We start from the raw sequence: 11,893 nt of genomic DNA, 5'->3' as shown, positions 1-11,893 counted from the left end.
AAGAAAAGTAATCGTTGATGATTGATATCTTAAGAAGATACAATTTCATAACGTAGTGGCTACATATCATGACTCTACATCCTATCTTTGAGAATTCAAAAAATAACTATAAAAGATAAGTATTATAGTATCAACATATGTTAACCATTTTCTTTTTTTATTTTCTTTTGGGACTCTTTAGACATAACCTATTATTAGTTAAAAGAAGTTTCAGTAGAGCATTAAGTCTCACTTCTACTTTACAGAATAATGAAAATTTAATAATACTCTTTTCCTTTTTCACATTCTAATATCTTATTAACACAAATCATAACAAAGTTATCGTGTACCAGACTGAATAATCCATCTAAAAGAACATAAAATAATATGCGTAAATATATGTTTACTTGTATCCCCACTTTGTTCATTTAGGAATCTTAAGATATCCTAGATGAATTATTTGCACCACTCGTGATTAAAACATTACCTTCCAGCACACTCTTAACGAAGGAAATAGCAGTTGCAGACAAGCTCGTCATAACAGTTTGCTTGCTGATGCAATAGGCACATGTTCCTTTGTTAATTTTTATTTTTTCCATGTATAAAAAAATATTGGTTTATTTTAATTTCAAGTATGAATTGAAGTCACTATCTCGCAAAGTCAAATTGTAACTAGTGATTAAAAAGTATAAGGCTTGGTTTAATTATTGTTACATTCATAAATTAATTCCAGGACCCATAAAATATAAAATCAAACATCCAGATGGTTTTTGAGTGTTAAGGATTACAGTTTTTCTTTTGTGAAGTTACACATTTGTCCAAGTTCGTTTTTGTCCAACATTCGTTCAAGCTCTCGAGTAATTATCGATTGACATAGTGAGTAAGGAACTGAAATGATAGGAGCTAATGTAAAATTTGAATGAAATTAGATACTAAAGTGATTCATTTCAATCTCAAGCTTTAGATTTATTCAATTCCTAATTATCTAAACATGAACATAAGACAGTTTCCTTTTTCATTTCATCATCCGTTTCCAAACAAATGCAAGTAAAACGTAAACGTAGTGGATAAAGGGTGATCGATTGAAATTGAAGTGTGATTACCTGATAGATATACAAACGAGTTACACAAGAATAATATACTTACGACTCAAGGACAGATCCTTCAACAATTTTCCATCCTGGATCTGAAAAAGACATCTCATATCTTGTTGTGTAGGTTCTGCTGTTAGAAGCATCATGTTGTGGATGGCCTACGGCATTTAGGTGAGTAGACTCTGTGAGAGTTGTTTCCACCACTGCACGCTGCCCATTCTGTGATATGGTCACACTATCGATGTTGAGGTCCTCCAAGATGTAGTCATAGGACCACCCACGCTCTGCAATCTCAGCTGCACGATCAGTCCATACCTTCAACATCTCACCGTCCAAAACCTGTCAGCTCATAACTTTCAGCAAAACTTCATACACAAAAAATATAATTGCCTCAAGACTGTTGCTAGCAACAAAATCAACAGAAGCTTTTTACTGGTCCAGGAAAAAGAAAATCCTACAAATAATAAAGTACATTCTGAAGTTTCCTCTCAATATCCCATAACATGGGACTTTGCCAAAATGTACTGATGATCCGCTTAATCGCGTCTAAGGGTTCATGTTGTAGTTAATGGTATTTGACCTGATTTGGATTTTCTAATCTGAAATAAAAATTAATTAGGTTCCTCTCTCAAAGATTAAAATGATGGAAATGCAATAACCATAAAGATCAGTGTGATGGATGGATGGATAGCAAAGGGAGTAGATTTTGAAGGGAAAATAAATTGTTTGTTGGGTTTGTATAAGGTGCTCTGCTCATAAACAGCCATCAGTGAACCAAGCAACCCAGTCCGTTCAAAAACATAAAAATAAATATTAAAAGTTTAAATGCACTTACCTATATTAACAATAATAGGTCTATGGACAACCGGGTGGTCCAAAAATCATTTAGACCAGTCGACAATAACCCTAGTTTATAACTTTAGGGGACTTTTCAGTGGAGGGGGATGGAGGCCCTATCATGTGATGGAGGAGTTGGTTTATTATAAACATTGTGTAGTTATCAGTTTTTAATATCTGTAAAACAAAATATAAAGTGGTTCCTGCTCTCAAAATCCCAGTCCAGTTTTTCAATCTATGAGCCCAACCATTCCCATGCTTTTCAGAACTCCAAAAGCATGGCCTACATGATATTGCATAATACCAGATACTGGATCCATTGAAAATACAGTAAACAAGCTAAAGATGCATAATTGCACACAGGTGTGATTGCATAATTGCCAGTTTACAAAGATCATACCCTCACTTAAATATGCAGATCAGTCACAATATTATACCTCATGCAATCTTCCTAGGCAATGGTCAGGTCCAAAAGCTTGGGATTTTATACTTTGCCACTTGCGAACTAGAGCTTCTGCAACCCTTGCATCCATTTTTGGTAACTGAACTCCTTTTTCATCATCTCCCAATGAATCTGTGCAATAATAAGCAATCAATGCATGAAGCCATGAAGTTTACTCTATGCTAGTTTTGGATATGCAGCAATTAAATCATTCATGTATTAATCTTCCAAATTGCAGTTGTCTCCAAATATCATACCTAAGTTGATAGTATCCGATGCCATTGCTGAACCAGTTATTTTATGAAGCATGGGCGAGCCATTCCTAGTAGGTAAAAACTTCAAGCCAACCAAAGTTACAAGTCCAATTACAACACCAGCACACATGATCTGCACACTTGCATTTTTAATTTCATCCGTAATAAATTCACCTTCACTAGCCTCAGCAGTATCTTTTATTCCAGAAACATCAACATTGACTGAAGAATCCCCTTCTGATAATATCAGAGGATTCTCACTTTCAGAAAAGCTAAAATTATCTTTCTCACCGCTTTCTAGATGTTTCACAATTTGATCTTCAGAACCTACAGGAAAAACCTTTTTCAAAGCATTTATTACACTAGCCTGAACCTGGGTAATGACAGCAGTGGCCTCAGCTCCGATTTTTACTATGGCTGCAGCAGCAGCTAAGGGTGAATGGCCAACACCCTCCAGCCTTTCTAGATATCTCAGCACTGTAGGGTCATCATAATAATCTCCAAGCTTGAAACTTGTTTCTTTTGTATCTCTAAACCTAGGAAAAACCACCTCCATCAGCCATGTTTCCAACAATTTACAGAGTCCAGGAAGATCACTGTCTTCATCCCCCTTTGCATTTTCCATGATAAATTCTATAATAGATGGGTTTCTATAAGGAGAGTTATCGGTATCTAGTCCCAACCATGACCGACATTCATCAAGCTCCCCAACAAGCAGTGCACAAAGACCCCTTTCTAAAGCAAAATCAATCTCTCTCTTCTCGCTGGGAGTATAAACAGAGGGAGCATTCCTCAAAGTTGTAACCTTAGTCTGTTGAAGTTGTTGGAACAAATTATCAGCATCTTGGATAAGATGCGGCTTTTTACCCACAAAGGCTTGTGCTACAAGTGCAAGTGCCACTCCGTAAGCTTCAAAACTTTCAGCTGGAATATTACTTGGTGTGGCAACAAAAAGTTCAACCTTCAAAAGAAGATTTCAGGGTAAGAAAAAGATAAATGTAAATTCTTTACAAGTAAACAAAGAAAATTAGAAATAAAAGTTCAAAAATTTATTTAGGAAAACCTGTTCAGCTGCTGTCATGTGTAAGAATGCCTCATTCATGAAGTCTTCACGGGTGTAACCCCCAGCAATGGCTGCTGCACCCCCTCCTCCAACTGCCCACAAAATGTTACGCACACCAAGAAGACCTTCCTCTCTCCGTGTTAGATGTTCATCATCAAGTGGCAAGGCTAAAAGTTCCAAAACACAATGTGGGGTTATCTCTTCTAGCGTCTCATCTATTTGAGTTTGCAAATCAGGTGCTAGGCTAGTTGCCCCTTCTTCCTACATGATCCGAGAGGTTATTGTGCAGTATATAGCAATGCAACTACAACATAGAAATCTTCAAGATACATTAGTATATGCAAATTATGTTATAGCACATTAAATACAAGAAATTTTATAAATGTAATATTACAAAGCTTCAAGAGAAATTATATACTTAATGCTTTTCATTCACACATTTCAACATCGAAGACCATTATTGTCTATACAAAAGCAGAGTGACTTGCTTTGATATGACAAGCAATCTATGAATGCATCAACTTGACAAAAGTTTTTTATATTGGAGGTTCAAAATTGTATTGGAAGAATAAACAAGAGACACAGTAGATGACGCTCCAGATAGTGGTGCCTTGAAGGGTGGATGTACAAGAACTAAGTCTTGCCACCACTAGAGTCTATTTCTGAACCACAAGTGAACCTTACCATTGGACATTTGCAACAACACTTGCTCTCATAAAGTTATGATGAAAGAATGGACCAAATTTAAAATGCACATGCTCTATAGCTAGCTAACATTCCTCTAGAACTTAATGTGTTACTCCCCTCCATTCCTTTTTCATCGTCATTTTGGAAAATGATTTTTGTTCTTATTTGTCTGTCATTTTCAAAGTCAAGTATAATATTAACAAATATTTTGTCTATTATACCCTTCATTAATCTAATTCTTGAATAATTTATACAATTGCAGTAAATGAGAAAAAAATGATGGAGAAAACGCTAACATAACTAACGAGAGAGAAATAAATTAACTAGAGGATATATGGAATTTAAAACACAATTTCAATGGTGAATATAAGTTATCATTGCCTTATAGTGTCATATCAAGAAGCTAAATTGCAACAGAGTTGGTGATTCGATAGATACCATATATACAAGACAATTTGTGATTCAAAAACAGTGCGAAGAACCTTTATACCATCAGTGCATGTGTTATTTATTCTATGAGAGTGAATCACCTGCAAAAGCTTCAATGCCCTCTCAAGCATCTCACAAGCTGCAATGAAATCCGGTTGGGGCAAAGCCATGGCATCCCTTGAGAAGTCAACAAAAGCGAGCGCCATAGCCAACACAACATCCTGCTTAAACGTCTTCGGCAACCTCTCCCTAAGCAAACCCTGCCCAATCTCAAGCACAAGCTCTTGCTCTCCAGCTTCCTGCAACACGCACAACGCTCCAGGAACCTACCAACCAACCATTTCACTGTCAGTGAACCAACCAAAAATCAAACTACATTACGTTAAAAAAAAGAAGCCTTGGTTACAGTATTGGTCCCTGCAATAGACATGTTATTTTTTCTTCGCCTTGCACAAGTTCAATTGTACAATTTTACATTCAACGGAAACACTCATCAGAAACTCCATGCATCGCCAAATCAACATTTCTCTTAACGACACAAATTCCACAATTAAAATAGTAATATTAAATTCGCTGAAGAGAAAAACAAAACGGAGGCATCAAATTCACGAAAAATGACTATAGCATGACAATCAAAATTTCAACTAAGCTAAATAGAGTGAATTACTTTGTCGAAAGGGATTTGAGTGAGAATGGCGGCGTCTTCGTCGTCGACGAGGCCTTGATTGTACTCTCTTCTGGAAGTAGGATCCGCTAGGGTTTCGCACGCGGCTTGGAGGATTTGACGGCGGCTAATTAACGCGTCGTTGCTGAATGCGTACTGAGGAGGCTTCGAGAACTTCGTTTCGTAGGCTCTGCGAATGCCGTCGCCGAGAAAATGCGACTCCGCGCCGAGAACGCGGTACAGGTCGAGCGGGATGGACACGTAGCGCTCGGGAGGGTCCAGTAGCGGAGGGACGGAGGAGGGGCTCAGAGTGGCGGTGGCGCTCGATGAGGCGTCGCCGAGGAATTGGAAATCGGCAATGAGGCGCTCCGCCCATCTGCTGGTGGCGCAGGTGGCGGAGAGGGAACCTCCGCCGCGGCCGGTGACGGAGGAGGAGGAACGGAGCTTGTTAGGTTTTGTAAAACGGTTAATCGTTGGGTGCGGAGTGCCGAGAGCGAGGCCAACGCGAGGGAGCAGCGTTTCCATTATTGAACTTAAAACCCTGTTGTTGCTACACTCTAGTCTCTACCGTATCGCATGTGACAATGAAAAAGGTTTTCAACTATTTTATATTTTTACACAAATTGCAAATTTAATAAAATAAATGTGAATGGGATTAGATAAAAAAAAGTGGCCAATTTGACCTATTCCATTCTCCTTTATTTTTCAACAATGTTGCCTTATAATATGCACGTATTAATAAAATATTGTTTTTTCATAATATATAATTGAGTTGTTTAAGCATTTTTTTTAAAATGTTTAGTATTTGCATAAAATGTAAGAGAGAAATGTAAAATATTGAAGAAATTGAGACATTTATAATTTAAGAAAATTTACATTAATAGAATATTTTAGCGGATTGAATTGTTTATAGGAAAATTATTGGATATGTGTAATTAGATTTGTTTATTACTGTGTAAAACTGTTTAAGTTATTTATTTAATACTAAGATTTCAAATTGGATGCTTAATTTAATTTTAAGGATCCTAATCTCACAATTAATATTTAATTTTTAATTCAATCATATAAGTTATATTAAGAAATGTTGCTTATCTTAAGTCACATTTATAACATAAAAGATGAACTTAATGTTCTAAAATGGGTTAAACCCTCCTTCCGTATGAAGGTAAAAAGTGCAGGAAAAAGCTTGACTAATATTCTTTTGTATATTAATTAAAAAGTTGTATCAATGTGTTGGGGGTAATCACCAATATTTGATCCTTAATTAAAAAAAAATCAACCAAGATAATACATTCCTGATTATTTTAACTGATTCAAGACACTTTTTTTTTTCATTTGGAACACTTCAAAGGGAAGAAAAACGGGGGCAAATGTGTTGCCTCTTCAAAACAGCCAAGAAAAGTCTGAAAGAGAAGAGATACAAATATTCTCTTCACTCAAATATATTACATTATCTAAATTTAAACGTCATTTTTTTTCTTATTCTTCAACCAAACAATTGAGATTATAAGAAGAAATAATTGTATATATGTAAACAGAGATCGTATTTACATTATAGTTGTAGACTTGTAGTTGATTATGAATTTTCATTCACAACACAATAAATAAACAACCTAATAACAAACTATAATGAACACATTTTAGTAATGAAATTTATATTACAGAGCATTATTTTTTAAAATGCCCTTGCAAATGAAAATTCCATTTAAGCATGAACAGGCATGGCTTGAATAAATTAAGGAATTTAATTTGTAAAATAGTAAATAATCATAGACAGCACTGCACAGGAACAAGATTATACCCTATGCTGTGGTTAGCCATTGAGGAAGGGATTCACTGTCTGGATCAGAACTTAGAAACCTTCGGCAAGCGTAAACCACAGCTGAATGGAAGCCACTTGGGTTGTCAATGAACACAAAGTGCCCAGCCTGTTACCATTGAATGAAGTTTGTTAATCCAAATAAATAAGATTGAAGAAATTTCACTATTTGGGAATATGGAGAAAGTGAGATACCTGAGGAACCCTAAGGATTTCACAGGGAACCTTCATATGTTTGCGAGCTTCTTGGGCCCCTTCATAATTCATCCAGTCCTGAAAACCATATATGAAAGTGGTGGGCACCTTCCACTCTGATGCCCTGTGAAACAAGAGAAATGGAGGTTAAGAACATCACACATGCCGCGAAAACATGTAGTACATCAGGTATAAGTGGAGTGGCTAATTTGATGCAATAGTGTAATAAAGTTGACACAACCTCGGCTAAAGCCAATGGTCATATGGCACAGCAGTAGAAACCTATGGAAATTCACAGGATTTTTAAACCATAGAAAGCTTCAATTTGTCTCAGTCTCGTTTCATAGGATAAAGTAACTACCATCTGGAATCTGAATAACATTGTTTTACTAATAACAACCATTCAATTGAAGACATTGTATTCTGATGTAGAAATGCAGAAATGAAATGCTAATTCAATAATCAATATAACAGGAGGAGGATCATCAAACCTCTCAAGAAGAGGCGACCTCGGCAGTGCTCCAAATGAAAATAGATATTTTAAGCACAGCTCGCCACTAGCTTTGGCTGCTAAAGTATGGTAAACATAATCTGCAATAGCAAAATAACACCACATAGAAATATACTCTTATATGAGTACTCCAAAAAAGAAGGGAAAAGAAAAGATATATACTCTCACAACTAAACCATGTATTGATGGTTATCTATATGTCAGCATACCTGTCAGTAATCTTGATTCAGATTCTGTCAGCATTTCCCCAGTTGTATTTGTAACAAACCTGGCACTGGTATACTTGCGGACCATATCAGGACCCCAAGGACCTAAACCCCTGCCAAAAAATATGAGAAAAAAAAATATTAAGCAGAGATAACACTATACAAACAAATGTTAACACATGAAAAGAAAAAACATAAAAAAAAAAACACGGTCACACATTCTTTTCTTAAGAACTCTTGAAAAGTTATATATTTCTATATATCATTTGTATTCCTATCATCAATACTTAACTTTTTCTTTAATCAACCCCTTTCATCTACAACCAACTCTCAATATATTTGATAGGAATATTATGATGCAACAATTTGCTACACCAGAAGTTAGGTTCCATATGACAGACTAGACCAAGCAAAAAATGTTCTAGAAGTATTTACGGATTATATTTCACGCCACCAATCACTCAATAAAGAGACAATGTGAATTTAAATCCATATATTTGTCTACTTCAGTAATAATGCCATTAGAAAAGATAACAAAGAATCAGAAAAAGTACTGACGTGAAAATGTGGATAAATATATGGTGCATACTATCATCAGATATAAAATTCAATTTCAATAACAACTTATTTGAAAATATTTTAAAGATTTTCGTGTCCATGCATGCAACTAGTTATCACCACATTATTATAATTAAATTTCAGACGCAGTAATTAAACAAACAATTGAAACCCAATCAGTAAGCATGCAGTACACCACCAAGGTGAAAAAGAACTGAAATAATAAAGGAGTGACTTTTATTTCTAGTGTCTATATTTTACATTTTCTGAATGATATTTCCTTCATAGCTATAGATTAATAAAAATGATAAAGTATACATAGAATAGTATGAAAAAAACAGGGACCTAGTAATTCTACCTGATGATTTTCTGAGGCGTAAAATTAGATTCCCATATTTGATTCAGGATTGATCCCTTCCATGTAGATATGAACTTTGTAATTCTCTCTGATTCCGACGAAAATCCAGCAGGTCCCACCAGAATCAAGTGTTTTACATGTTCGGGGTGCTATATATAAGTTTATATATATATATATATATATATATATATATATATATATATATATATCAGAACAACAATCTAAAAAGAAGAAAACCAAACAACCCACTTTAATGCAATGTAGAAAGAAACTCACCTTAAGTGCGTATTTGGAAGCAACATAACCACCAAAAGAATGCCCTAGTAGTATAAAATTGCTCAGGTTTTTGGCTTTTCTCCATTCCTCAAAAGAATCAATGAACCACGCCTCGGTTTCTGTTGTATCAAGAAGTTTAGCATTTTGTCACAGTAACTTTCAAATTAAACAACAGCATTAAACATTCCCAATTCCAAATCAACTCTAGCACTGACCTTCAGTGCTTCTGCATGAAAAGTCAGGCCTGCTAGAACCACCCCAACTGCAAAAAAATGTGACTAATTGAATAATCAGGTAGCAAAGAACACTATTTTGGAGTCATGGATGATGAAGTAAAGCCAAAGCTGACCCAAGTTGATCGATAGCAATAACTCTGAAACGAGTGGCAAGTGCATCAAAATTACGAAAAAAGAAACCCTGTGACGCCGCATATCCATGAACCATCACCAACGTAGGAGAATCATCCTTACTGTCAAACGTGACGGTGTTAATAAACCGTGGTTCATTGCTCGATGAACGGAACCATCTAACTCTGGAATCTGGTGGACCAGAACCTATATTAATCTGTTCTTGAACATATGGTGTCCTGCCAAAAACCAAAACAAAAACATCACAATCCTAGATATATACAACTTAAATTCACAATTTCGGACAAAACACCCTCTATTGTAACTGTTACACGAGGAGTAAAAGAATCAAGCTCATCTTGCTGATGCCCCAGCAGTTATTTAAGATGAAGTTACCATAGTTATTTAGTTAGTTAAACTTAGAGCTACCTATCTCATGTAGAAGAAATTGCTGTATGATCCGGAACCATCCTATGTCCATGGTTCCCACCTATCTCCAAGTTACAACCAGAATCATTCAATTCACAGAAAAGAATCAATAAAAACTCTGCTACATACATGCCGCATGGAGATTGGTCAGGACTACCAAAACAACAAATATAACAATAGGAGTGATAACAAAATATTTCTTCCAACACAACATATTCTTTCTTATTAGTTAAAATTAATTGAAAATCACAAAAATCACGAGTGAGATTAATTAGATAAGTAAAACCCATAAGTTTTTGTGATTTCTAAATTCTAATAAGCTTTGACCAGGGTTTGTTTCATAAAATCGTACTTAAGAATATGTTGTTAGTATTTCTCTATTAATCCAATAAGAAGCATCCTGATTTCTACAATTGTATCACGAATAACAATATTCAGAGATTTAAAAAAAAAACACAGAAACAAGTTACATCCATCGTCCGAAGAGGAAAACAGAAGTAAACAATCAGTTCATCAAAAAATCGTCAACGATGAGTAAAACAGGTAGCAATTGCAGAAAGAGAAAAGAATAATTTAGGTTTAGTGAAAAACTTACTTGACAAGAGAGAGAAGGCGCTTCTCGGCATTGATGATGTGGTCGGTGGAGGTGGGAATCCACCGTAAGACGGAAGGCCAGAAGCCTCGCGACGTCGTTGTCGAAGCAGAAGAAGCAGCTGCAGAGGATTCGAGGTTGCTCTTTCCGATGTTTTCTGCCATTCTCATGAACCAACGAGAACGAATTGCGTTCATCAAACAACAAAAACACTAACTGAAACGGTGACTCTGTTTGGTATCAGAGTAGTTGAAAAGTGAGATATGATTGTGAAAAAATTGAGGAAGATTTGAAGCAGAAGAGAAGAAGAAGAAGAAGAAGAAGAAGAAGAAGAAAAGGGTTTTGAGCAGAAAAAGAAGAGAAGAACAGTGAAATTACTGATACTGAAAGGAACAAACGGAGCAGAGATAAAAGAAAAACGAGAAGATGCGAGAAAACGCTTACGCGCGCAATGACGCATAAGGACCTCAAATTTTACTTTTCTTTTCATAATAACGATAAAATAATTTATTAATTACTGACAAGAAAAATGTTAGTATTTTTTAAAATTTTAAACAGTAAATTTAAATTGAGTCATTATTAAATTTTATAATTATGTATTATACCGTCTATTTAGGTCAGTTAATTATTTGATTTAATATTGAAATAATTAAATTGGTTCAGAAAGAATATTTATTCGAACAGATCAAGCCGAATTTCCACAAATATCTTCTTCGAGAAAAACGCTTAAACGAAAATATAAGGAATAACCGTTTCAATAGAATTCTTTGATTTTAGGGATTTTTGCGATGGGGGTTATTATTTAAAGTAAAAAAATAATAATTAAATATTTTATATGTAAAGCAAATTTTCCAAAATATAGTTGTAATTTAATTAATATTTATATGTTTAATTATTGTTTATGTGATCTACTGTGTAATCTTTTTTTGGCATGTGATAAATAATCTACTCACTGAGAAGTGGTTTGTTGTTATGAATATCTAGATTTTAGTATAAATGATAGAAAATAAACCAAGAGAAATATTAATTTTGCCACTGTAATGTAACTTACTTAAATTAGTATGTTATTAATACTTTTATATTAGATGTCATTGTGTTTATTTAATCGGTAATATATAGTTTTTACTTATTAGAAATAATATTAAGAGGATAA

General features: G+C 34.9%; 2 protein-coding genes across 2 annotated transcripts; both read right to left on the bottom strand.

Moving 5' to 3' along the window:
- Positions 1-1,040: 1,040 nt before the first annotated feature.
- ARC6 (Chaperone DnaJ-domain superfamily protein) lies at positions 1,041-6,051 on the bottom strand. The gene is made up of 6 exons (XM_068619463.2): positions 5,453-6,051; positions 4,887-5,111; positions 3,670-3,930; positions 2,610-3,567; positions 2,348-2,484; positions 1,041-1,412 (listed from the first exon to the last, which is right to left on the bottom strand). The coding sequence occupies exons 1-6, from the start codon at positions 5,972-5,974 to the stop codon at positions 1,122-1,124; spliced, it is 2,394 nt and encodes a 797-aa protein (XP_068475564.1). The 5' UTR covers positions 5,975-6,051; the 3' UTR covers positions 1,041-1,121.
- A 902-nt stretch (positions 6,052-6,953) lies between these two features.
- On the bottom strand, positions 6,954-11,200 carry LOC137816361 (putative 1-acylglycerol-3-phosphate O-acyltransferase). Its single transcript, XM_068619465.1, has 9 exons — positions 10,744-11,200; positions 9,722-9,958; positions 9,588-9,634; positions 9,373-9,491; positions 9,097-9,245; positions 8,184-8,293; positions 7,955-8,054; positions 7,464-7,587; positions 6,954-7,377 (listed from the first exon to the last, which is right to left on the bottom strand). The coding sequence occupies exons 1-9, from the start codon at positions 10,935-10,937 to the stop codon at positions 7,252-7,254; spliced, it is 1,206 nt and encodes a 401-aa protein (XP_068475566.1). The 5' UTR covers positions 10,938-11,200; the 3' UTR covers positions 6,954-7,251.
- Positions 11,201-11,893: the final 693 nt, after the last annotated feature.

This window comes from Phaseolus vulgaris, chromosome 1 (genome assembly GCF_051622355.1).
Source record: "Phaseolus vulgaris cultivar YP4 chromosome 1, ASM5162235v1, whole genome shotgun sequence".
Taxonomy (NCBI): domain Eukaryota; kingdom Viridiplantae; phylum Streptophyta; class Magnoliopsida; order Fabales; family Fabaceae; genus Phaseolus; species Phaseolus vulgaris.
This window is presented reverse-complemented; position numbering and strand designations above follow the sequence as displayed.